Source organism: Entelurus aequoreus, linkage group LG19 (genome assembly GCF_033978785.1).
Source record: "Entelurus aequoreus isolate RoL-2023_Sb linkage group LG19, RoL_Eaeq_v1.1, whole genome shotgun sequence".
NCBI classification, from domain to species: Eukaryota; Metazoa; Chordata; class Actinopteri; order Syngnathiformes; family Syngnathidae; genus Entelurus; species Entelurus aequoreus.
In genome coordinates this window covers 33,642,819-33,666,494 of record NC_084749.1, presented here as the reverse complement: position 1 = coordinate 33,666,494, position 23,676 = coordinate 33,642,819, and the positions used below count along the sequence as shown (strand labels likewise).

Here is a 23,676-nt window from a genome sequence, read left to right as displayed (position 1 = left end):
GTGATGCTGCAAGCAACGCTTACCAGAACGTGACACTAGAGCTGTCTTCGGCGAAGGAATTTCATAGTTTATACTGATTCGTTAGATTTTGCCTGTAGGCTACCATCAGTCGAATTGATGGTGTTTTTTTTTTTTAAGAGAGAAGTAAACCGATTGTGATGAAAGTAGTTTATACTGGCTGGTCACTAAGTGTCAGTATAACGTCAAATTATGTAGAGTCGTGTATAGAGAGAGTACGGACAACGAAACGAGAGGTGCCACGTTTGGCACCTAGGATGTGTGCGGCTGTGCCCGGAAGCATGCAATTCAGTTCTGACGTTATTTTTCTTGACGAAATAAAACAAAATAATAAGTAGTAAATAACAGAAGCATATAGTTCTAAATATACTCCAGCTCATAACATTTCAATAAAACATGAATTTATTTAATCAAAATGGTATATATAATAATAATTTGGGGACAATTTTGCGGCTGTTTTTGACGCACTCCACCGCTATATTCATGCAGTGTTTAGTGACCAGTGACTCTCTAACACACTTCCGCGGGCAAAATGTACGTCAGAATATACACAACGACCAAAAATAAACATATAACCCTCATTTTGCCAAAATTCTCATTAACTTTGGACCAAAAATTACGGAGAAATAATGACTTTTGTATGAAGTATGTCAATGTATTGTTTGTAATCACTGTGCTATATACTGTCTGTTTTCCCTTTTTAAAATATTTTTCATAGGTTTTTCTGTGGCGAGTCATCACCATACTAAGTTGAATACTGAACTAATGCTGCTTTTTACTGCAATATTTATTAGTTCAGTTTGGATTATTGGTGACATATGCAGAAAATTTGCAATTTCGAAGCAAAGTTTTGTCAGGCAAATTGTATTAATTCACTGTTACTGAGAGTGCGATATACCATGTTTCCCATGTGTATGTACTGTATGCTTGCTTACCTTACACAAGAAACTGTTGTTATTGGCTCTCCAGCCTTCCTGGCGAACCTTCACTTCCCATATTTTTCTCTTTTCCGGGTTGCAGGACATTAATGCAATTGCTTCCCGCATTTTTTCCGAGTGGTACATCCCCATGCCACACAATAGGGTATGCTTACACGGCAAACACTCTTCAATTAAAATAACTGTATAATGAGGAAGTGCAGTGTCGCTTAGCTGTGGCTTCAAACTGGTATGTACATGGCGCCCTGTTGTCATGTGAGTGCCTTTTGACCAATCGTTGAGCTGATCGCTTGAAACTGGGTTGTCCATATTCTCTCTATACACGACTCTGACATAATGTGAATCTAGTCGCTATTCGGTGATTATTTTAAATACCTATAAAACAAATAGTCTTTTATTAAGTGAACGTAAAAAAGTTCTCATCTGCTACTTTTTCTGCTTAAAAAAATGGTTAAGCCTTTCTGATAAACTTATAAACATGGTAGAGATTGGATTATTTCGTGAGATCCTCTGCTCTGACGCTGCGCCAACAAGACATCAAACTCGACTAAAGAGAGGAAGTAAAAGTCGTAAAAAAGTTTCTGTATGTAAACCTGCTGAAGGATTATTACCTTTACCAGTAAAGAGCTACATATCTAGGGTGAGGTGGCGAGTCAGGGTACACACTGTGTCCAATTCCCGATACCTATGGCAGGATTCGGCCGGCTAGAGGCGTGCGGCGGCACAAAAAGCTTTGTATCTGACTGCAGCGTGTCCCTATGAATCCATTCCCCCATTTAGAAACATCATCCCCACACTATTAGTAAAATATTCTTGTGTGCTGACAAATAGTTATTGAGAGAGCGATGTGGAAGGCCAAAACACACCGTTTTAGACATGTGACCACATGATCACACCAGAAGGCAGCGATTGCTTTAGAAAAGAATGATCTCTTACCCTCTAAAACTATTTGTTTGCACACAATAGATTTGTACTAATGATGAATGCAATCGATCCAACCTCCCAACACACCTGCTGTACGCGGGGGCCCTCAACAGCTACTGTGCTGTAGGAGCACACGGTAGAAGGAGTGCTGTTTCACGTATGAAGATTCGACTGTGAGGTTGATAGTCAAATCAGACGCCTCCAAATGGAACTGTCGACAATTTGAAGACAGCTATAGTAGGGACACATATTACAATTATATGTACGACATAATTAAAACTTCTTTTTTTGCATAATGGGCAAACGTGTCTCAAAACAAGCGTTTCCTCACTCTCTCTTCTCTGAGGTTTTTATAAAGCCAGGTTAAAGAGAGCCAGGCTCTGTCTTGTCCTTTTTCGAGTGACAACAGCTGGGCCTGCTCTGCTTGGCTTAACATCTCTGGCAATAACTAACCATGGAGATGGAGAAAATAAAAAACACATGTATTTCTTTCATTTTTGATGCCTGTATTCTTTTTATTTGCTGAAATATAGCAATAGTGAAACATCATTATTAAGACAGAAGACAGTAAAATAAACTGAAGACTAACCAGCGATCCTCGCTATTCGCAGGGGCCGCATGCAGCCTGCCAAAGCTTTCAATTTGGTTTGCCAAACAGTGACACTGCAGTAGAAGAAGACGACTCATGTAAAGAAGAGACATACATTTTAACTGCCATGAATATGTTTGATGCTGTAACGGAGGCAAAACAATTAGTGCCGTTAAAGGAACTTATAGTTAACGTGTTATTGCATTAACTTTGACAGCCCTAATAAAAATGGCTAAATAAACTAAAATATCAATATTAAGTGGTATTGTCAACTAGAGTAGACCAAACTATTCATTCATTTATTTTTTTTCCATTTATTTATTTATTTCAGGCAATGACATAAAAAAGTACAAAGTTGACAACACATAATAATATAAATTAATATAGTGCAAAAGGTAATGTATAGTATGTAATGCATGATTGTCCCGTTTTGCCTGAAAGGGAGTGGGAAGAAGATAATTTATTTAATCCCACCCCCATTTCTCCATTCAGTGATTATTCACATGAGTTTCACTGTTACTTTGTTCAAGGATTATAATACAGATGTTGTATCATAGTGGCATTACCACAGGTAACAATAATTATTATACTGTAACAATAATTTGTATCATCAATGTAGGAATAATGAATATACCAACAATGGTAATAGACAAAATACCAACAATGGTAATAGACAACATAGTAATAATGGTAATAGACAACATAGCAATAATGGTAAGGAGCCATTGAGCACATGTTAACACTTTGAGACAGAGTACAACAGCAGGTCAAATTAAAGACCCTCATCTCTATATTTGAACCAGACCCCATGTTTGTACAATAGTTTAAATCGATTAATATTTTGGCATTGCTTGTGTTGTAATTCCAGTTTGTTCCATAGTTTTACTCCGCATACAGACACGCAAAAACGTTTACGAGTGGTTTGAGCTCTCGGCAATGAGAAATATCCAAAGCCTCTCAAGTTATGAGCCTGCACTCGTCTTATAAAAAAACGTTGTAGATTAGGCGGCAATAATTTGTTAAATGCTTTGTATAAGATTATTAATGTATTATATTTAACAAGATCATCAAATTTGAGCAACTTTGATTGCATAAACAGATTATGAGTATGTTCTAAATAAGCAACGTTGTGAATGATCCGCACTGCTCTTTTCTGTAATATGATCAGAGGATGAATTGTGTTGTGGTAAGTATTCCCCCATACTTCAACACAGTATGTAAGGTATGGCAGTACCAAGGTGCAGTATAGAGTACGGAGTGCATTTTCATTGAGGTATAGTTTTGCTTTGTTTATAATTGAGAGGCTTTTGGAGATTTTGGTTTTAATGTGTCTGACATGAGGTTTCCATGATAGTTTACTATCAATTATTACTCCCAAAAATGTATTCTCATTTACGATTTCAATTTGGGTACCATCAATACTTATTTTCTGTTCAGACGTTATGTTGCGATTTCCAAACATCACTATCTTAGTTTTATTTATATTCAAAGATTATTCATTTGTGTCCATCCATTTTTTTACTATGTTTAGTTCTGTGTTTACTGTATTTATGAGCTCATTATAGTCATCACTACTGTAGAATATATTTGTGTCGTCTGCAAATAGTATACATTTCAGTACTTTGGATGTATTAAACATATCATTAATATATACATGAAACAGTTTTGGCTCCAACACGGACCCTCGGGGGACACCACAAGCAATGCCAAGAGTATCATAAGAAATGACCCATTTTTACAAACTGTACCCTCCCTGTTAAATAACGTTTTAACCGGTCACCAGCCAGCCCCCTGACTCCATATCGTTCCATTTTATCTAGTAGAATTGAATGATTAATGGTATCAAATGCTTTCTTTAGATCAATAAAAATACCAACTGCATATCTTTTATGCTCCAGTGCATTAGTAATTTCTTTAATAGCTTCAGTTATCGCCATTGAGGTTGTTCGTTTGGACCCGAGATGAGCAGTCGCATTTAATTTCGCTCCCACTCGGGAATCCAGACAAATGCTCGGATGATACCACACTTCCTCCTTTTTCTACTGTGGATCACGGATTTATATTTGAAACCACCACGGATACAATACCCTCTGAAGAATGAGAGTCGTGAACGCGAAAAGGATGATCACAGTGATTTCTACCTCCATGGTAAATCATCGACGAAACATCCGAGTTACGGACGTAATGTGATCCACTTATGTCTCACAGCGGATCGGAACAGAAGAAATAAGCCCCTGACTGGAAGGATAGACCGAAGATCATCAATTTTACTATTACTTCTACTCTCAGGAGACACTGAATTAAACCCCAGACCAGTAACCACCCGGTTAATGTTGTCTCGCCAGGCGAAGCCTAGCAATGTTATTGCTAACGACGCCGAGGAAGCTAGCTTAACTGCGGGACCTCGTCGGAGTTATGCTAAAAACATTAGCTCTCCACCTACGCCAGCTCTCATATGCTCATTATTACCCGAGCTCACCTGCGTTCCAGCGGTCGGCGGCACGACGGAGGACTTCACCCCGATCATCGGTGCGGTCAGCGGCCCGGAGACGGAGGAAGACAGCTCAGACACCGGTGAGGACACCGGTGAGGGCGGCGGACGGCGTAATGGCTTTCGACGACACCCCGGCCGCCATTAAAGTCGGCAGTGCGAAAGTCCTCCGAACCTCTCCCGAAACCCTGAGGGTCATCACCACATCACCTGGACCCCCCGCGGCCTACACAGGATTCAGGGGTTTCTTTGTACATCCCTGGTCTTTGTTCTCAACCTCACCAAAACCCGTGAAAACCTCGTCCAACCCCACCACCCCTACCTGCCCCCCCCCCCCCCTTCCACTCCGCCCCTCCCCCATCCCCTGGCCGATGAACAATGGACCTCTCTCCCCCTCCCCCAAATCTCTCCACACAAACAGTGAATTGGACTGCAATTCAACTTCAATAACAACCATCATTCCTCCATCTTCTGGACAGTACCTCTCCCCAGCGGACTCTGATGCTCTTATTGGTTCCGGTGGGTTACACATCATCCACCTTAATGTGAACAGCCTCTCTGGAACTAAACTCGACCAAATCAGAGAAATGTTCCACATCAATAAGGTAAAAATCTTGTGTTTGAAACTAAATTAGATCAAAGTGTTTCTGACTCAGAGATAGAGATAGAAAACTTCTCGGTTATCAGAAAGGACAGGAATAAACATGGTGGTGGTATTTGTATGTATATTCACCAGGATATAAAATACATAACTCGCACTGATCTTAACCACAATAACCTTGAATCTGTGTGGGCAGAAATCAAATTCACAAACGCTATGCCGGTACTGATAGGGACTGTATACAGACCCCCTAATCAGAGTGATTTCTATGGTGCTCTCGAGGAGTGCTTAGCTGGGGTAGACAACGTGGAGAAAACTGGATATCTGAACACAGATATTCAACACAGAGATGCGCCTGTCTTCAAATCTTACAGCAAGCTTTGTAATCTGCACAGCCTCTCCCAGCTAATAACACTACCCACAAGGGTGTGTGAGTCCACCCAATCAACTATAGATCTCATTCTCACATCAGACCGGCATAACATTAAAAATAGTGGGGTCATGATCTGTGGTCTTAACGGCCACTATCTAACCTTCTGCACCCGCAAAATAACTAAACCCAAAGCCAATGGCCACATAACAGCTCAATCCAGTTTCCTTAAAACATACTCCAGTGATAATTTCAACCTTAAATTGGGTGAGTGGGACTGGTCTCCTGTGCTCACGAGCAACCTGGTCGAAGATGCTTGGGATCGCTTCAAAACAGCGTTCCTAGCGATACTAAATAATTTGGCTCCCGTGAGAACAGTCAGAATCAAAGCCCGCTCTGAAGCATGGATGAATCCAGACCTATTAGCTGCCATAAAAGACAGAGACAGAAAATACTTCAAATACCAAAAGTGTAAAACCGAAGTAGATAAACAACCCAATAATAATAACATCAAATCACTCCTTTCAACACTCAAAAAGCAATGCAATAAATTAAGAAATAAGGCAAACACCCTGACTAAATCCTTTAAAAAAAATTACATTAACGATAAAATAGAGGAAAACACAAATAAGCCACGTGAGCGCTGGAAAATTCTCAACAACCAGCTTCCTGGATGCAGCCAGAAACTTAAAACCAGACTCATCAACATCAAGGAGGGTGACTCCCTCATTACAGATAAAATGGAGGTAGCAAGCAGACTCAACACCTTTTTCACCAGCATAGCCACAACTCTAGTTAACAAGCTGTCTCACCACTCTGGTCGTTTTGGTGTAGAACACATTAAAGCCTTCTACAGAAAGCTAGGAGTAATCAACAACAATTTCAAATTAGAAATGGTCTCAGCTGACGAGGTGCTTAATAAATTGAGCGCGCTCCACCTAAACAAGGCCACCGGCCTTGACAATATTCCCTCCAGATTCCTCAGAGACTCTGCCACCACCATTGCTCCTATCATCACACACATAATTAACCTCTCAATTAAACAAGGCCAAGTACCCAAGGATTTCAAGATAGCAAGAGTAACCCCCCTTTTTAAAAAAGGTAGCAAATTAGAACCTGGTAACTACCGACCTGTTTCTATTCTCAGTTCCATTTCGAAAGTAATGGAAAAAATAGTTTATGAACAGGTCGATAGTTACCTTGCCACTAATAAACTCATGTACAAATTCCAATCCGGCTTCAGAACTAACCACTCCACTGACACATGCCTTCTCTATCTGACCGACCACATCAAACATGAGGTGGACGCGGGCAAATACTGCGGCATGGTCATGCTGGACCTTCAGAAGGCCTTTGACACCGTAAACCACGCTATACTGTTGGATAAGCTCAGAGCAATCAGATTTGATAAAACCTCATCGAGCTGGATGCAATCTTACTTGGAGGGGAGGAAACAGGTGGTAGAGGGGAACGGCACCGTGTCCCCCCCCCCCCCCCTCAGTAAGCTGTGGAGTCCCCCAAGGCAGTATATTAGGGCCTTTACTGTTCCTAATATACGTAAATGACATGTCATCAGCATGCGACTGTGAATCGTTCCTGTTTGCGGATGACTCGGCCCTGCTGGTATCCGGCAAGGACAAGTCACAGGTGGAACAAAATCCTCAGTGCTGAACTCCTTAGTATTTGCACCTGGCTCGCTGACAATAAACTATCCATACACTTAGGTAAAACGGAATCCATCCTATTTGGGTCCCAAATCAATCTCAAGAAAGTCAGTGACTTCACTATAAAAGTGGGTGACATTGTTATCACCAGGAAAGATGAGGTCACCTACCTAGGTTCCATTCTAGAGGCTAATCTTTCCTGTGATAAAATGGCAACCAAGGTAATCAGAAAGGTCAACCAACGAATGAGATTTCTCTACAGAATCTCCTCTCTGGTCAACAAAAGCACTTTGAAGATTCTAGCGGGAACTCTCGTTCAACCCTTTTTCGATTACGCTTGCACCTCCTGGTACCCTAGCACCTCCAAAACCCTCAAATCTAGACTCCAAACATCCCAGAACCATCTAATCAGGTTACTTTTAGACCTCCACCCCAGATCACACCTCACTCCAACCCACTTCTCCAAAGTGGGCTGGCTCAGGGTGGAGGACAGAGTAAAACAACTTGCACTGAGCCTAGTCTATAAAATCCGCTACACCTCCCTAATACCGAAGTACATGTCAAACTACTTCCTTTACGTAAATGACCACCATAAGCACAACACCAGGGGGAGTTCCACAAACCACGTTAAACCCAGATTCCGATCTAACAAAGGTCTAAACTCATTCTCCTTCTATGCCACATCAATATGGAATGCACTCCCAACAGGTGTAAAAGAAAGTGCATCTTTATCCTCCTTCAAAACCGCACTAAAACAACACCTCCAGGCAACTTCAACTTCAACCCTTGACTAACACCCTCCCCCTTCCATGTCCTACCTCCCCGGATTGTAAATAACCAAATGAAAATAATCAAATGTATATACTTATTCTTATGCTATCTGAACTCACTATGTTCACTGCTCGCTGTACATATCCTACCAAGTCAGACCTACACTGTTTCAATGCTCATTTCTCTGATGATGCAATTGTTGATGACTGAAGTGCTGATATCAACCAAACCCTCCTCATCCCACCCCCCGGATTGTAAATATAGTAAATAATTCAATGTATATACTCTGATGATTAACTTGTGTGATGACTGTATTATGATGATAGTTTATATTTGTACCATGAATTGATTACGTGGACCCCGACTTAAACAAGTTGAAAAACTTATTCGGATGTTACCATTTAGTGGTCAATTGTACGGAATATGTACTGAGCTGTGCAATCTACTAATAAAAGTTTCAATCAATCAATCAAAAACCTAAAGCCATACTGACCGTCATTGATCATATATTGCTCCTCAAGAAAAGATTGAAGTCGAGAGTTAAATAGTTTCTCTAAGATTTTTGAGAACTGAGGCAAAAGAGAGATTGGTCTCTAATTGGTGAAAGCGTGTTTGCTGTCACTTTTGAAGAGCGGAGTTACCATAGCGATTTTCATTTGACTTGGAAAGCAGCCAGTCTGGAATGATAGGTTACATATATAAGTTAAGGGTTTTACAATATTCAGTATAACTTTTTGAACCAGTATCATGTTGCAATCATGGCAGTCAGTGGAGCACTTACTTTTACACTTCCGCACAATGTTTGTCACTTCCTGCTCATTTGTAGCTGAGAGGAAGAATGACGAAGAATTCTGTTCAATAGTTGATCTTGTAACTCCATTGTCTGGGATATCAACAGCCAACTTAGGACCAACATTTCCAAAAAAACAATTGAACTTATTCACTACATTACTCATATTATAATCTTCACCGTTTTCATCAATAAAGTAATCAGGATATGTCAACTTTAAATATCCTTGTTTGATTAGACCAGGGGTCGGGAACCTTTTTGGCCGAAAGAGCCATGAAAGCCAAATATTTTAAAATGTATTTCCGTGAGAGCCATATAATATTTTTTTTTAACACTGAATACAACTAAATGCGTGCATTTTTAAGTAAGACCAACATTTTTAGAGTATAATAAGTCCCTCATTCTTTTTAATAACATTGTTATTTTGAAGCTAACCAATAATAAATAAAATACTTCTTACCATTAATGCGACTTCTTGAACAGGTGCGGTAGAAAACGAATGGATGGATTAAAATGCATGAGAATGTTTTATATTTTGAACGTTATTTTTAACACTGTGATTACCAGCGGAATTATTCAGTACTTATCCTGTTAAGTAATGTCAGCTAAGATTTATCTGAGAGCCAGATGCAGTCATCAAAAGAGACACTATCAAAAGAGAACCTATGGCTCTAGAGCAGGGGTGTCAAACTCAAATACAGAGTGGGCCAAAATTTAAAAGTGAACAAAGCCACGGGCCAAGGTTGAACAAATTAACCTTTTTGATAGGGACCCAAATAAGTTTTGCATTAAATATTGAACAAGCAAGGCTTATATAACTTTATAGTGACATGCAAAATTGAGTTTCAAATAATAATAATAATAATAATAATAATTAAAAAATATCAATGGCATAACAAATACAATTTAAATAAAAATGTAATGCCTCTTTTCTATTTGCAGCCTTCTGAGGTAAATATCAACATTAACTTTTTCCACAGGCTAATAAATTTGAAAATAAAATAATGAATAAAACAACCATTCAGGACTTTAAACTGCTCAGTTTGCAACACACTGATCTAATCTGATGTGCCCAAGCCAGATAGATAGATAGTACTTTATTGATTCCTTCAGGTACCTGCCATCTTTTCTTGGATTCTAGTTCATTAATGTCGGGGCTCAGGCTTTGAGCTGAGGCATCCCTCATTATCGAACAAAGGTGTTCATCAGTCATTATATCTCATATTCCACAGTCTTGGGGGCGTGCCTTACAGGCACTGCTTTTAACCTCAATCAATCAATCAATGTTTATTTATATAGCCCTAAATCACAAGTGTTAACGTCCTCTACGAGCTGACGTCACGTCCGCTTTTCATCCCTTCTAACAACGTGCCCACCCAGTCACAAGATATGTGCGGCTCCTGTACGCACACACACACACGTAAATGCAAAGCATATTTCATCAACAGCGATACAGTTTACACTGAGAGTGGCCGTATAAGCAACTTTAACATTGTTAGAATTATACGCCACACTGTGAATCCACACCAAACAAGAATGACAAACACATTTTGGGAGAAGATCCGCACAGTAACACAACATAAACACAACAGAACAAATACCCAGAATCCTTTGCAGCACTAACTCTTCCGGGACGCTACAATGTACACCCCCGCTACCTCCAAACCCCCCCCCCCCCCACCCCCCACCACCACCCCACACCTACCTTATAGCGTCCCGGAAGAGTTAGTGCTGCAAAGGGTTCTGGGTATTTGTTCTGTTGTGTTTATGTTGTGTTACTGTGCGGATGTTCTCCCGAAATGTGTTTGTCATTCTTGTTTGGTGTGGATTCACAGTGTGGCGTATATTTCTAACAATGTTAAAGGTTTTTATACTGGCACCCTCAGTGTAACCTGTATTGCTGAAGATCAAGTATGCGTTGCATTCACTTCTGTGTGCGTGCCAAAGTCACACATTTTATGTAACTGAGCCAGCACTCATTGTACTGGACAAAAAGGGGACGTTACAATTCTCGGGAGGGGCACTGAAATTTGGGAGTCTCCCTGGAAGTTTCGCAAATATGAGAATTAGCGGTGTACCGCGGCACCGCCGCTGTATAATCGGCGGGCCAGCTCTAGTGTTAATTTGATATCACCTCACGGGCCAAGTGAAATTACATGGCGGGCCAAATTTGGCCCGCGGGCCAGAGTTTGACACCCATGCTCTGGAGCCATAGGTTCCCTACCCCTGGATTAGACTATTCAAAACATCCCAAGTTCCTTTTATATTGTTTTTGTTTTTATATAGTTTTTTTTGATAATATAACCATTTGCTTGTTCCTATAATATCAGTTAATGTATTTTTGTACTTCTTGTATCGTTGTTCGACTTCTTTTGTTTTTATTTTGATGAAAAGTTTGTAGAGATTGTTTTTCGTTTTACAGGCATTAATTATCCCTTTTGTGATCCAAGGGCTATTTTTATTGTTTCCTTTTATAAAATATTCTTTCACAGGGCAATGTTTATTATGCAGGAAAGTAAAGCTGTCTAAAAAATTACAATAAGCACTGTCCACATTTGGTTCTCTGTATACTGAAGTCCAATCCTGAACTGCTAAACTATTGTTTAGGGCACAGATTGTTTCCTCAGTTGTTATTCGTTTAGAGATTTTTGCCATAGTGTCTTTGGTTTTCTTGAGATGACAGTCATATAAAGTAAAAACAGGTATATGGTCAGTGATATCTCATATAAATAGGCCACTGGTGATTTGATTTCCCGTAATGTTAGTAAAAATGTTGTCGATGATTGTGGCACTATGTGTTATAATTCTGCTTGGTTTGGTTATGGTTGGATATAGAGACACGCTGTACATTGTGTCAATGAAGTCATCAACATGTTTTTGCTTGGTTGAGTTTAACAAATCAATGTTAAAATCACCACAGATAAATATGGTTTTATGGTTCACAGAGGAAAATAGTTTACCCATCCACTGATTGAAAGTTTCTATGCTTGAACCAGGTGCCCGGTATACACAACTCATGAAGATATTTGTCTTTTTGTCATTTAGGATTTCCACTGTTAAACATTCAAATAATCCATCGACTGCTATGGTCATGTTTGTTAAAACTTTAAATGTAACAGATTTATGAATATGCGACCCCTCCTCCTATTTTATTTATTCTGTTTTATGTATCTTAATTCATAGTCATTCAGACTAAAATCAATACTTTTATCATTGTTGAACCAGGTTTCAGTAATAGCAATAATGGTAAATGGATGACTAAATTCTTTCAAGTAATCCTTGATAGCCTCAAAGTTAGTGTACATGCTTCGACTATTGAAATGTATTATTGACAGACTATCTTCTGATTTTACACTGCTTTCATATTGTTCACAGGTAAAATAATTAGTTTTTTACGATCGCAGAGAAAAAATTATTATCAGGGTCTATCTCCATATCAGTCTCTGTTGTGGCGTGCTCTTGATACTCACACATTTCCAGTTCTTTTTGTTGATGTTGTAGGATCTTCTGTAACATGTCCATATCAGTACTTGGTGTGGTCTAGGGCTGCAACTAACGATTAATTTGATAATCGATTAATCTGTCGATTATTACTTCGATTAATAATCGGATAAAGGAGACAAACTACATTTCTATCCTTTCCAGTATTTTATTGAAAAAAAACAGCATACTGGCACCATACTTATTTTGATTATTGTTTCTCAGCTGTTTGTACATGTTGCAGTTTATAAATAAAGGTTCATTTAAAAAAAAAAATTAAAAAATTAAAAAAAAAAAAAAAAAAAAAAAAAAAAAGCCTCTGCGCATGCGCATAGCATAGATCCAACGAATCGATGACTAAATTAATCGGCAAATATTTTTATATTCGATTTTAATCGATTTAATCGATTAGTTGTTGCAGCCCTAGTGTGGTCTGTGTTCTTGGTGTGGGTAGCATTGAGATGATGTAGAAGTCACAAAGCTACAATGATACCAAGTACTACTTCAATTTCAATACTTATCAAGATCTTCTATTTTCCTCACCACCAAGACTTTTGCTTCCTCCGGTGTCCCATTTAGTTTGATGAAGATCTTACAGTTCGTTACCCAGGTTTGTTGAATCTTGCTTTGCCTTTTAAGTTGTCGTGCGATCCTTGCGATGTCAGCATTTTTCTTTGTCAAGTGTTCTTTCATGAAAACATCTGTACCTTTCAGTTTGCATCCTTGCTTCAATAGTGCCATTTTCTTTTTCCTGTTTGTAAATCTCATGATGACAGCTGGTGGTCTCTGGTTCCTCATGGGCAGTGGGTGACAAGCCTCGATGTGCTCCAGGTCCATCTCTATCCCCCTGCTCTGGAGATAGGAAGCCACCTGCTGCTCCACCGACTGTGTCTCCTGTTCGCTGGGCTCCCTGCTGTCCGCGGCCACCGCACGCGCGTAGGAACGCGGCTTGATCTTGATGCCGGTGATGACCACATCATTCATGCGGGAGTAATGCTCCAGCTCGTCCACTCGCCGCTCCAGGTCCACAATGCGCCGGTCTTTTTCTACGTTTTGGAGGCGTAGTTGTTTCACCTCCTCCAGTAGCCCCAGAAGCTGCTCCTGCTGCGTTCTAACCGCAGTCACATCGCTGCACAGGGAGTGGAGTGTGAGCTTCATCTCCTCAAACTCCTCCGATGTCGGGCTTTTCTTTGGTGGAGGCATTCTGGATATGCCGAAACATCCAGCAACAGAAGAAAATCACACCTCTGTACCTCAGGCTGCTAATGCTAGCCGGCTTCGGTGTGCTAGCCCGCAGCACCGATCGACACAAACTGCAAAGTGTCACGGCACAGTGACACAGTGAAGCCAAAAAAGTACAAACAAGTACAGAAAAGATGTGCTGGTTTTGCACAAAGTGATCGTTAAACTCGACAGCCTTACGACGAAAACTGTCAGTCAGACGAGCGCAAACTCCAATTCAGAACGCGCTGTTCAGTATTGTAGCCACTGATTTGTTCAGCCTCAGGCAGCATTATTTTATTAGATTAAAAGAGTGTAAAGGTGACTAAAAGGGTGTTATTTCATGTCTAAAGGTTTCTCCTAATGTTGAAAAACACATTAAGGTTGTTTTTTAATGCTCTAGCTATGAAAATATGGTATTCATTTATAATTAAAGATTTGTACTTGGCGTAAATTATAAATTAATGCTCATTTATATAATGTATTGTACAGGTGCAACATGTATTGCTAGCTTAGCTGATTTTTATCAAACAATCACTTTTCTTTTAAATTGCACAGAGAGAATGGAAAGTAGATGTGGGGATTTACTGTGAGGAGTTTAAAATGTACAGCAAAAATGCATTAATATGCACATTACTGCTTTTACTCGTCCCTCCTTTATTACTTCTTTTACTGCTGCTTCTGTCAATGATACTGCTAGAGCAACACTGCAAGACAATGGCATGTTAAACAGATAGAAACATGATGCTATTGCATTAGGAATGTGCTGCAGCAAACAACACAACCACCACTGGCACAAATAGTTCCCTATCCTTTCGAATAGCGTGTACAAAATCTCATGTTGCAGCGTATTAGAAGTCAAATGTGTTTTTTTTTGGGGGGGGGGGGGTTTGCAATGTGTTATCCATCAAGTGGCGACTGTTCTTGATTTCCTGTTATTGTTCTTTTATATGATCGCCCTATCTATCACTGCTGTTCACTCTGTGGCCATGGTGTGTCTGCAGGTATGACATCTGCATCCAGAAAAACAAGCCTTGTGAAACCTTAGGTAAAAAAAAGATATGTCTTAATTTAAAACATGTACTCATATTTTAAAATTATGCCTGAAATGAAAACATATTTTATCATCTTAACTCCCTTAGTTGCATAACTTCGACAATTGTTGGACGGATCTGTCGTTTTGTAGCTCTCCAAGGAGTGCTTATTTAAATGTGTGTGTTTGTTGCGCAGGTCTGGCTCCTGTTGGAGGAATGTGTGAACCAGAGAGAAGCTGCAGCATCAATGAGGACATTGGCCTGGGAACAGCGTTCACTATTGCCCATGAGATTGGACATACGTTAGTAAAATGCACACAATATTGAGAACAAGACTAAATCGATAATATTGTCTAGACTCACAGACAAAAACATAACATGCACATACTAGATGCAATACAAGAGCTGTATCAAATTCTGCCCCACAAAGATATTAATGTTTTAATTGGCACTGACAATGGTGTGAAACTGCACTGCCTCATACTGAGAGACGTTTTTCATATTCTGCTCTTCTCGTGTCGCCATTTAAGGTATCACATTTTATTACAATATATTAAAACCTTTGTAATTGTGATGGCATAATTTTTAGTACTGCTCTTCTATGGGATTGTTCAGGTCTTAAACAAAGGACAATGGAACCTTGATTTACAAGCTTAATTGGTTCTTTAATAGGGTTTGTAAATAGCCACGTCCGGCTCACTAAATATGCATGGTGGTCAAGCGAGCTCTGTTCTGTCTGTGGTTCGTAAAACAAAAAGTTCGTACAATGAGGGGTGTGTAAATAAAGCTGCCACAGTATCCCTAACATGCCTGAAAACACAGCAGTGAATCCAAACATGAATGACAGCTTTTAAAACATATCTTCCTGTTTCATCTCTTTTGACTGTTTAGTATGTTTAAAAATATAACAATTGCTCCAACTGTTACTTAGCAAGCCACAAACGAGAAAGTGTAAAGGCCACTGAGTTTAAAAAAGGGGGTAAATATCTTTATAATTGTTACTTAAGGTTTGGAATGAACCATGACGGTATTGGTAACACGTGTGGACCCCGTACCCAGGAGACGGCCAAGCTGATGGCCGACCACATCACAATGAAGACGAACCCGTTCATCTGGTCGGCCTGTAGCAGGGATTACATCAGCAGTTTTTTGGAGTGAGTCAGCCTCTCAGATATTAATAACATCAGAAAAATGTGGGGAAAAACTCACCCTGTTGATTTTTTTGTTGTTGTGTTCTAGCTCAGGTATGGGCTCTTGTCTGAACAACGTACCCCCTAAGCAGGAGTTTGTGTACCCCACCACAGCCCCGGGTCAGGCCTACGACGCAGACGAACAGTGCCGCTTCCAGTATGGCGTCAGATCTCGACAATGTAAATATGCAGTGAGTATTTTCGGCATACTCCCGTTTAGAGCTGCAGCGATTCGTCGACTTGGTCAACGTCATCGATGATGTAAATACGTCGACGTCCTGTACCTTACATCAGTGCGTTGAGAAAAGATGGTCGCCCACAAAGAAAAAGATAACAATTGGTCGGCCACCGATTATTATTGGCCAATTTCTGTGGAAAAGTTTATGATTGCCAGATGCCAATCAATGCCTTTCAATGGGACGGCGTGGCGAAGTTGGGGGAGTGGCCGTGCCAGCAATCTGAGGGTTACTGGTTCAACCCCCACCTTCTACCATCCTAGTCACGTCCGTTGTGTCCTTGAGCAAGACACTTCACCCTTGCTCCTGATGGGTCCTGGTTAGCGCCTTGCATGGCAGCTCCCGCCATCAGTGTGTGAATGTGTGTGTAAATGGGTGAATGTGGAAATAGTGTCAAAGCGCTTTGAGTTCCTTAAAAAAGGTAGAAAAGCGCTATACAAGCACAACCATTTACCATTTAATGCTGATCACAAAACATATAATCTACGGCTTATGCCTTGCAGCTTGGTCCGTTTGTTGACAGGCGAGGCTACTAAAACTGCTCGCAGCTACAATACAGCTAACTGTTTGTGTATGTCCATACTCAATGCAGAGCATCCACTCTATAAGTAAATATCACTCCAATTGTGGCAAATAAACTACATTTCTCACAAGTTTTAATGTCACTGTGGAACTGGAGAAAAAGGCTGTAAATGCGACACATCGAGCAAGATAGCTAGGCTAGCTGGAAACAAGAGAACAATAAGTGCTTAGTTCACTTTAACACATGTATTGAACCGCTTTACAACAGAAAGTTAGCAGATATTACCAATAAATTAACGGGTAGATTAATAAGAGTCTAGAGAGAGGATAATATTACATCAACGTGTGTGTGTGTTTGCGTGTGTGTGCGTGCGTGTGCGTGCGTGCATGCTCTGTTACTATGTCTGTCGAGTGCCAGACTGTCAGCGATTACAGAGAAGGGTAAAACGATCAATAAGTCGGTTATTGATACCAAGGGTACTACAGTATTTCAGTGATACCAGTGATTAGATCAGTATTGTTTTTTTTATCAAAATCTGATTTTGTTGTTTTGTTGTTAAAAAAAAATCAGTGAATGATTTTGCCCCCTGGACACAGGAGGACTTTGACTTTATATTGGTTAAACAATTGTATTAAATAAAAGAGAATAAATAATGAAATAGTTTAAATATTTAGTTGATATTGTTACAATGCCTTCATGTGTTTTTCTGCTGATTATAATTTTGATTAAAAATTAAAAAAGTAAAATCATTAAGTGATGTTAAACATTTTAAAGTAAAATGTGTTTGTATCGGTCCCACTTCTAGTTTACTTCAAAAAAAGTAAGGCACTTTTATGTTTCCTTTTTTAGATTACACAGTCAATAGTTTACACCATAAATACACTTGGGACGTGGAATGTCACCACGCTGGGGGGAAGGAGCCTAAGCTAGTGCGCGAGGTGGAGAAGTTCCGGCTGGATATAGTCGGAGTCACTTCGACACACAGCAAGGGCTCTGGAACGAGGCAGCGGACAGGTACCGACAGGCCAAGCGGTGTGCGGCTTCAGTGGTCGCGGAGGCAAAAACTCTGACATGGGAGGAGTTCAGGGAAGCCATGGAAAACAAATTCCGGACTGCTTCGAAGCGATTCTGGACCATCTACTACCGCCTCAGGAAGGGGAAGCAGTGCACTGTCAACACCGTGTATGGTGAGGATGGTGTTCTGCTGACCTCGACTGCGGATGTTGTGGATCGGTGGAGGGAATACTTCGAAGACCTCCTCAATCCCACCAACACATATTCCTATGAGGAAGCAGCGCCTGCGGAATCTGTGGTGGGCTCTCCTATTTCTGGGGCTGAGGTTGCTGAGGTAGTTAAAAAGCTCCTTGGTGGCAAGGCCCCGGGGTGGATGAAATCCGCCCGGAATTCCTTAAGGCTCTGGATGCTGTGGGGCTGTCTTGGTTGACTAGACTCTGCAACATCGCATGGACATCAGGGGCGGTACCTCTGGATTGGCAGACCGGGTTGGTGGTTCCTCTCTTTAAGAAGGGGAACCGGCGGGTGTGTTCCAACTATCGTGGGATCACACTCCTCAGCCTTTCTGTTAAGGTCTATTCAGGTGTACTGGAGAGGAGGCTACGCCAGATAGTCGAACCTCAGATTCAGGAGGAACAGTGTAGTTTTCGTCCCGGTCGTGGAACTGTGGACCAGCTCTATACTCTCGGCAGGGTCCTCGAGGGTGCATGGAAGTTTGCCCAACCAGTCTACATGTGCTTTGTGGACTTGGAGAAGGCATTCGACCGTGTCCCTCGGGAAGTCCTGTGGGGAGTGCTCAGAGAGTATGGGGTATCGGACTGTCCGATTGTGGCGGTCCGCTCCCTGTACGATCAGTGTCAGTGTTTGGTCCGTATTGCCGGCAGTAAGTCGGACACGTTTCCACTGATGTTGGACTCTTGTCACCGATTCTGTTCATAACTTTTATGGACAGAATTTCTATGCACAGTCAGGGCGTTGAGGGAATCCGGTTTGGTGGCTGCAGAATTAGGTCTCTGCTTTTTTCAGATGATGTGGTCCTGATGGCTTCATCTTGCCATGATCTTAAGCTCTCACTGGATCGGTTCGCAGCCTGGTGTGAAGCGACTGGGATGAGAATCAGCACCTCCAAGTCCGGGTCTATGCTTCTCGCCCGGAAAAGGGTGGAGTGCCATCTCCGGGTTGGGGAGGAGACCCTGCCCCAAGTGGAGGAGTTCAAGTACCTTGGAGTCTTGTTCATGAGTGGGGGTAGAGTGTATCGTGAGATCGACAGGCGGATTGGTGTGGGGTCTTCAGTAATGTGGACGCTGTCTCGATCCGTTGTGGTGAAGAAGGAGCTGAGCCGGAAGGCAAAGCTCTCAATTTACCGGTCGATCTACGTTCCCATCCTCACCTATGGTCATGAGCTTTGGGTTATGACCGAAAGGACAAGATCACAGGTACAAGCGGCCGAAATGAGTTTCCTCCGCCGGGTGGCGGGTCTCTCCCTTAGAGATAGGGTGAGACGCTCTGCCATCCGGGAGGAGCTCAAAGTAAAACCGCTGCTCTTCCACATCGAGAGGAGCCAGTTGAGGTGGTTCGGGGATCTGGTCAGGATGCCACCCGAACGCCTCCCTAGGGAGGTGTTTCGGGCACGTCCGACCGGTAGGAGGCCACGAGGAAGACCCAGGACACGTTGGGAAGACTATGTCTCCCGGCTGGCCTGGGAACGTCTCGGGATCCCCCGGGAAGAGCTGGACTAAGTGGCTGGGGAGGGAAGTTTGGGCTTCCCTACTTAGGATGCTGCCCCCGGGACCCGACCTCGGATAAGCGGAAGAAGATGGATGGATAGATGAAATGGTATCAGCTAATCTGACTTTCTCTTTTATCCCCTAACCCGGGGGTCGGCAACCCGCGGCTCTAGAGCCGCATGCGGCTCTTTAGCGCCGCCCTAGTGGCTCTCTGGAGCTTTTTCAAAAATGTATGAAAAATGGAAAAAGAGGAGGGGAAAAAAATATATTTTTTGTTTTAATTTGGTTTCTGTAGAAGGACAAACATGACACAAACCTCCCTAATTGTTATAAAGTACACTGTTTATATTAAACATGCTTCACTGATTCGAGTATTTGGCGAGCGCCGTTTTGTCCTACTAATTTTGGCGGTCATTGAACTCACCTTAGTTTGTTTACAATGTATAACTTTCTCCGACTTTCTAGGACGTGTTTTATCATTATGCCACTTCTTTTTCTGTTTCATTTTGTCCACCAAACTTTTAACGTTGTGCATGAATGCACAAAGGTGAGTTTTGTCGATGTTATTGACTTGTGTGGAGTGCTAACCAGACATATTTAGTCACTGCTTGACTGCAAGCTAATCGATGCTAACATGCTATTTAGGCTAGCTATATGTACATATTGCATCATTATGCCTCATGTGTAGGTATATTTGAGGTCATTTAGTTTCCTTTAAGTCATCTTAATTCAATGTATATCTCATGACACACTGTATGTAAAATGGCTTTAAATTTTTTGCGGCTCCAGACATATTTGTTTTTGTATTTTTGGTCCAATATGGCTCTTTCAACATTTTGGGTTGCCGACCCCTGCCCTAACCAAACAACATGCACTTAAAGTTTCTACATACAAGAAAATTGTTGGTGTATGTTTAGGTAATTCATTTGAAAAACGTGTTGCACCACTACACTTAAGAACATTGTGTTACAAAAATAAAATAAATGTACAGATTATTTGATTATTTAAAAAAATAATCAATAGATTAATCGATTCAAGAAATAATCGTTTGATGCAGCCTTACACTGGTTTCCAACATTAAAAAATGGTAAAATGGACCATGTCTACCATAATTTACGGGCTGTAGAGCGTACCTAATTATAAGCAACATCCATCAAATATTTGGACAAATGTTAATTTATATAAATATTGGCCGCACGATTTTAAAAGCCGCAAGTGTACACAAAGAGACATGAAATATTTACACAGGCACTTGTGTTAATTTACAAATTTTAACAAAACACGACATAGAGTAGCCCAGCGGAAAGGTCATTGAGTGTTGTCTTCGTCCTTCTCCTCCGGAAGTCCGCTCTTTCAGGGCCCTTTAGTGGTGGTGGATTTTTGATCGAAGCGGCAGCTGTTTCATTTTTCAGAGGCTCGGTTGATCATTTTCGGCTTATAGGCTGCGTTGTGCGCATTTCGTCGTTTCTTCTCCATGACAATGATGAGTCCATAATGCGCTAAATGGCTGACTGAATGATTGCGTGAGTAGGGATGGGAATTGATACGATTTTTACAATTCTGATTCCTTTTGATTCTGCTTAACGGTTCGGCTCCTTATCGATTCTCATTTGGATGAAAGGATAGCAAACAGGTTGGTTAGCATCAATCAACTTTGTTTAGTTCAGAAAAAAACATGAGTATACAAACCCAACACTGAGGTCTTAAAAAACCTTAAAAAACAAAAAATAATTTGTTTTAAAAATAACTCTAATAGCATAAATATTATAATGTAGTATTAAACAAAATACAACATAAATTATTCTGTGAGAAATGACATTTACACAGAAATGTTTAGTAACATGTTCAACATTTTTCAAATAGTAATGAAAAGTATTATTTAAAAAAAAGTATTTATACAGTATATACAGTAAATTAACCATTATTTTGCAGAAAATGAAGCATATCTGTGATATTACTGACTAATCATGGTGTCTTCAGCTGTGGAGAACATCTCTTACACAGGAAGTGACTGCCGGTCAGATGCCGTTTTGTCAGGTGATGCATGAGAATCATTCATTTCATGTTTACAGTTAATAATAACATGTTTTAACATGATAGGCAGTGTTAGTTACCTGCAGTATTAGCAGCAAACGATTTTCTGACTTTGCAGCTGCTGCTGGAGGTGATTTACTTCCGTCTCGGAGGGGATCGAAAACGCTTCATTCATACATTATCACGTGCTGTCTGCCAATGTTTCTGCTCGTATTTTGTCAATTTGATGCAATATGCACCTTACAAGTATTGCAAATTACCCTGTTGTGTTCGTTTCTCGTGAATAATTCTAACGTCCGTGCTGCTGATCGGCGCCGTGCGTGGTTGTCATGTGTGCCCACAGGCATCGATAAGGGAATTGTTAACAAAACTGTCAAATGATTCCCTGGAATCAACACCAACCGTTTTTTGATTCCCATCCCTATGTGTAAGTGTGTGTTATTTAATTTGAACAATTTCATTGGTTCACGTGACTGAACTGGTGTGACGAGGCGAAATGTATTGGTTTGTGAACCCGTAAAAATCAATTAGCCAATTAGCCACAGCATTGTATAAAGCGCAGGGTTAAAGCGTTGGGACAAAGTAGCGTCTTATAATCCGGAAATTACGGTCATTGTAAATTATTTTGAAGTACACAGACCAAAGTTGGGAGACATACAAGTTTGGGGAAAAAAAAGTTAAATTGTTAAAATTGTTAAATTGTTAAAATATTGGAATAAAGAGACTCAGTTATTTTGTTTTTGGAACTAAACCTTGATGCACCAGAGAAGCCGTGGTCAGGGAAAAGGCTGCGGAATGCGAGCCTTTACGCCAAAAGAAGAAAAATGCAGATTTATCCTGGACACAACTTGAGATTTACGGAGTATTTTATTAAAAGCCCCACTGAGATCCAATAGTATTGTATAAACCACAGAAATAAGCATTACTGGGGCTCCTTTTAAGAGAACCTATGATGAGTTTAGTCTTTTCTGCCTTATAAATGTTACAAAGTTGGATACTCCTGTTAAACAATGTCAAAGCTTGAAATCACATTTGGGTGTAAACTTGCACGCAGTTGTGAATGCCTTTGAACAGTGTTTGTAGGGGCCATTTGCATTTCTGACATTATAGATTGACCTCTCTACTAATGTAGATGTACTAATGTAGGCCCATCATCTAGAAATATATTTCCCTTTTCAACCGCTCATGTCATAACCCCACAACGTTCAAAAGAAAGTTGAAACCTCACCTTTTTAAAACTGTTTTTAATACTGGACAAACCATCTCATAATACCGTATTGTCTTTCATTTGGAGTTTGGAGGGGTTCATTTGCATCTAGTCTGGTTCGATCCCCAGCTTCCGCCATCCTATTCACGTCCATTGTGTCAAGCAAGACACTTCTCCCTTGCTCCTGATGGGTCGTGGTTAGGGCCTTCATGGCAGCTCCATCAGTGTGTGAATGTGTGTGTGTGAATGGGTAAATAACCCATTTACCATAATCTATTTAATTTATTTATTTATATATAACATGTTTATATACATACTTTTTTTTTTCAACCATACCATATTAAACTTTTAAAATTACTATGCCCAAACACACATACAGGAGGTCTGCAGCGAGCTTTGGTGTATGAGCAAGAGCAACCGATGCATCACCAGCAGCATACCGGCTGCAGAAGGAACCATCTGTCAGACCAACACAATTGAGAAAGGGGTAATTGATATCTTGAGTTTTATGAGGAAATCTCCATTAATGTATATACTTTGTGTGCTGTGCCTGTGAATATCAGTCTTCTTTTACATCATGTGGGTTGTATATGTGCTACAGTGGTGCTACAAGAGGCTCTGTGTGCCATATGGGACGCGTCCTGAGGGTGTGGATGGAGGTTGGGGACCATGGTCACCCTGGGAGGAGTGCAGCAGGACCTGCGGAGGTGGCGTCTCCTCCTCTATCAGATATTGCGACAGTCCGAGGTAAATGTTTACTTTGTCGTCCACTTGCAGCTCAGTGTCAGTTTTGCAGGGCCTTAGGAAAATTCTCTCCTCTTAAATTAGGTGAGTGTGTGAGTTTAAATTACACA

General features: G+C 40.8%; 1 protein-coding gene across 1 annotated transcript in view; it reads left to right on the top strand.

The window, feature by feature from the left end:
* The window catches only part of adamts10 (ADAM metallopeptidase with thrombospondin type 1 motif, 10), a 127,132-nt gene that overhangs the window by 61,437 nt on the left and 42,019 nt on the right, over positions 1 to 23,676 (top strand). The window contains exons 9-14 of the mRNA XM_062028363.1: positions 14,862 to 14,905; positions 15,088 to 15,193; positions 15,899 to 16,045; positions 16,131 to 16,272; positions 23,202 to 23,309; positions 23,424 to 23,569. Of these exons, the coding sequence (XP_061884347.1) occupies positions 14,862 to 14,905; positions 15,088 to 15,193; positions 15,899 to 16,045; positions 16,131 to 16,272; positions 23,202 to 23,309; positions 23,424 to 23,569 (693 nt within the window). The remainder of the gene's footprint in view (positions 1 to 14,861; positions 14,906 to 15,087; positions 15,194 to 15,898; positions 16,046 to 16,130; positions 16,273 to 23,201; positions 23,310 to 23,423; positions 23,570 to 23,676) is intronic.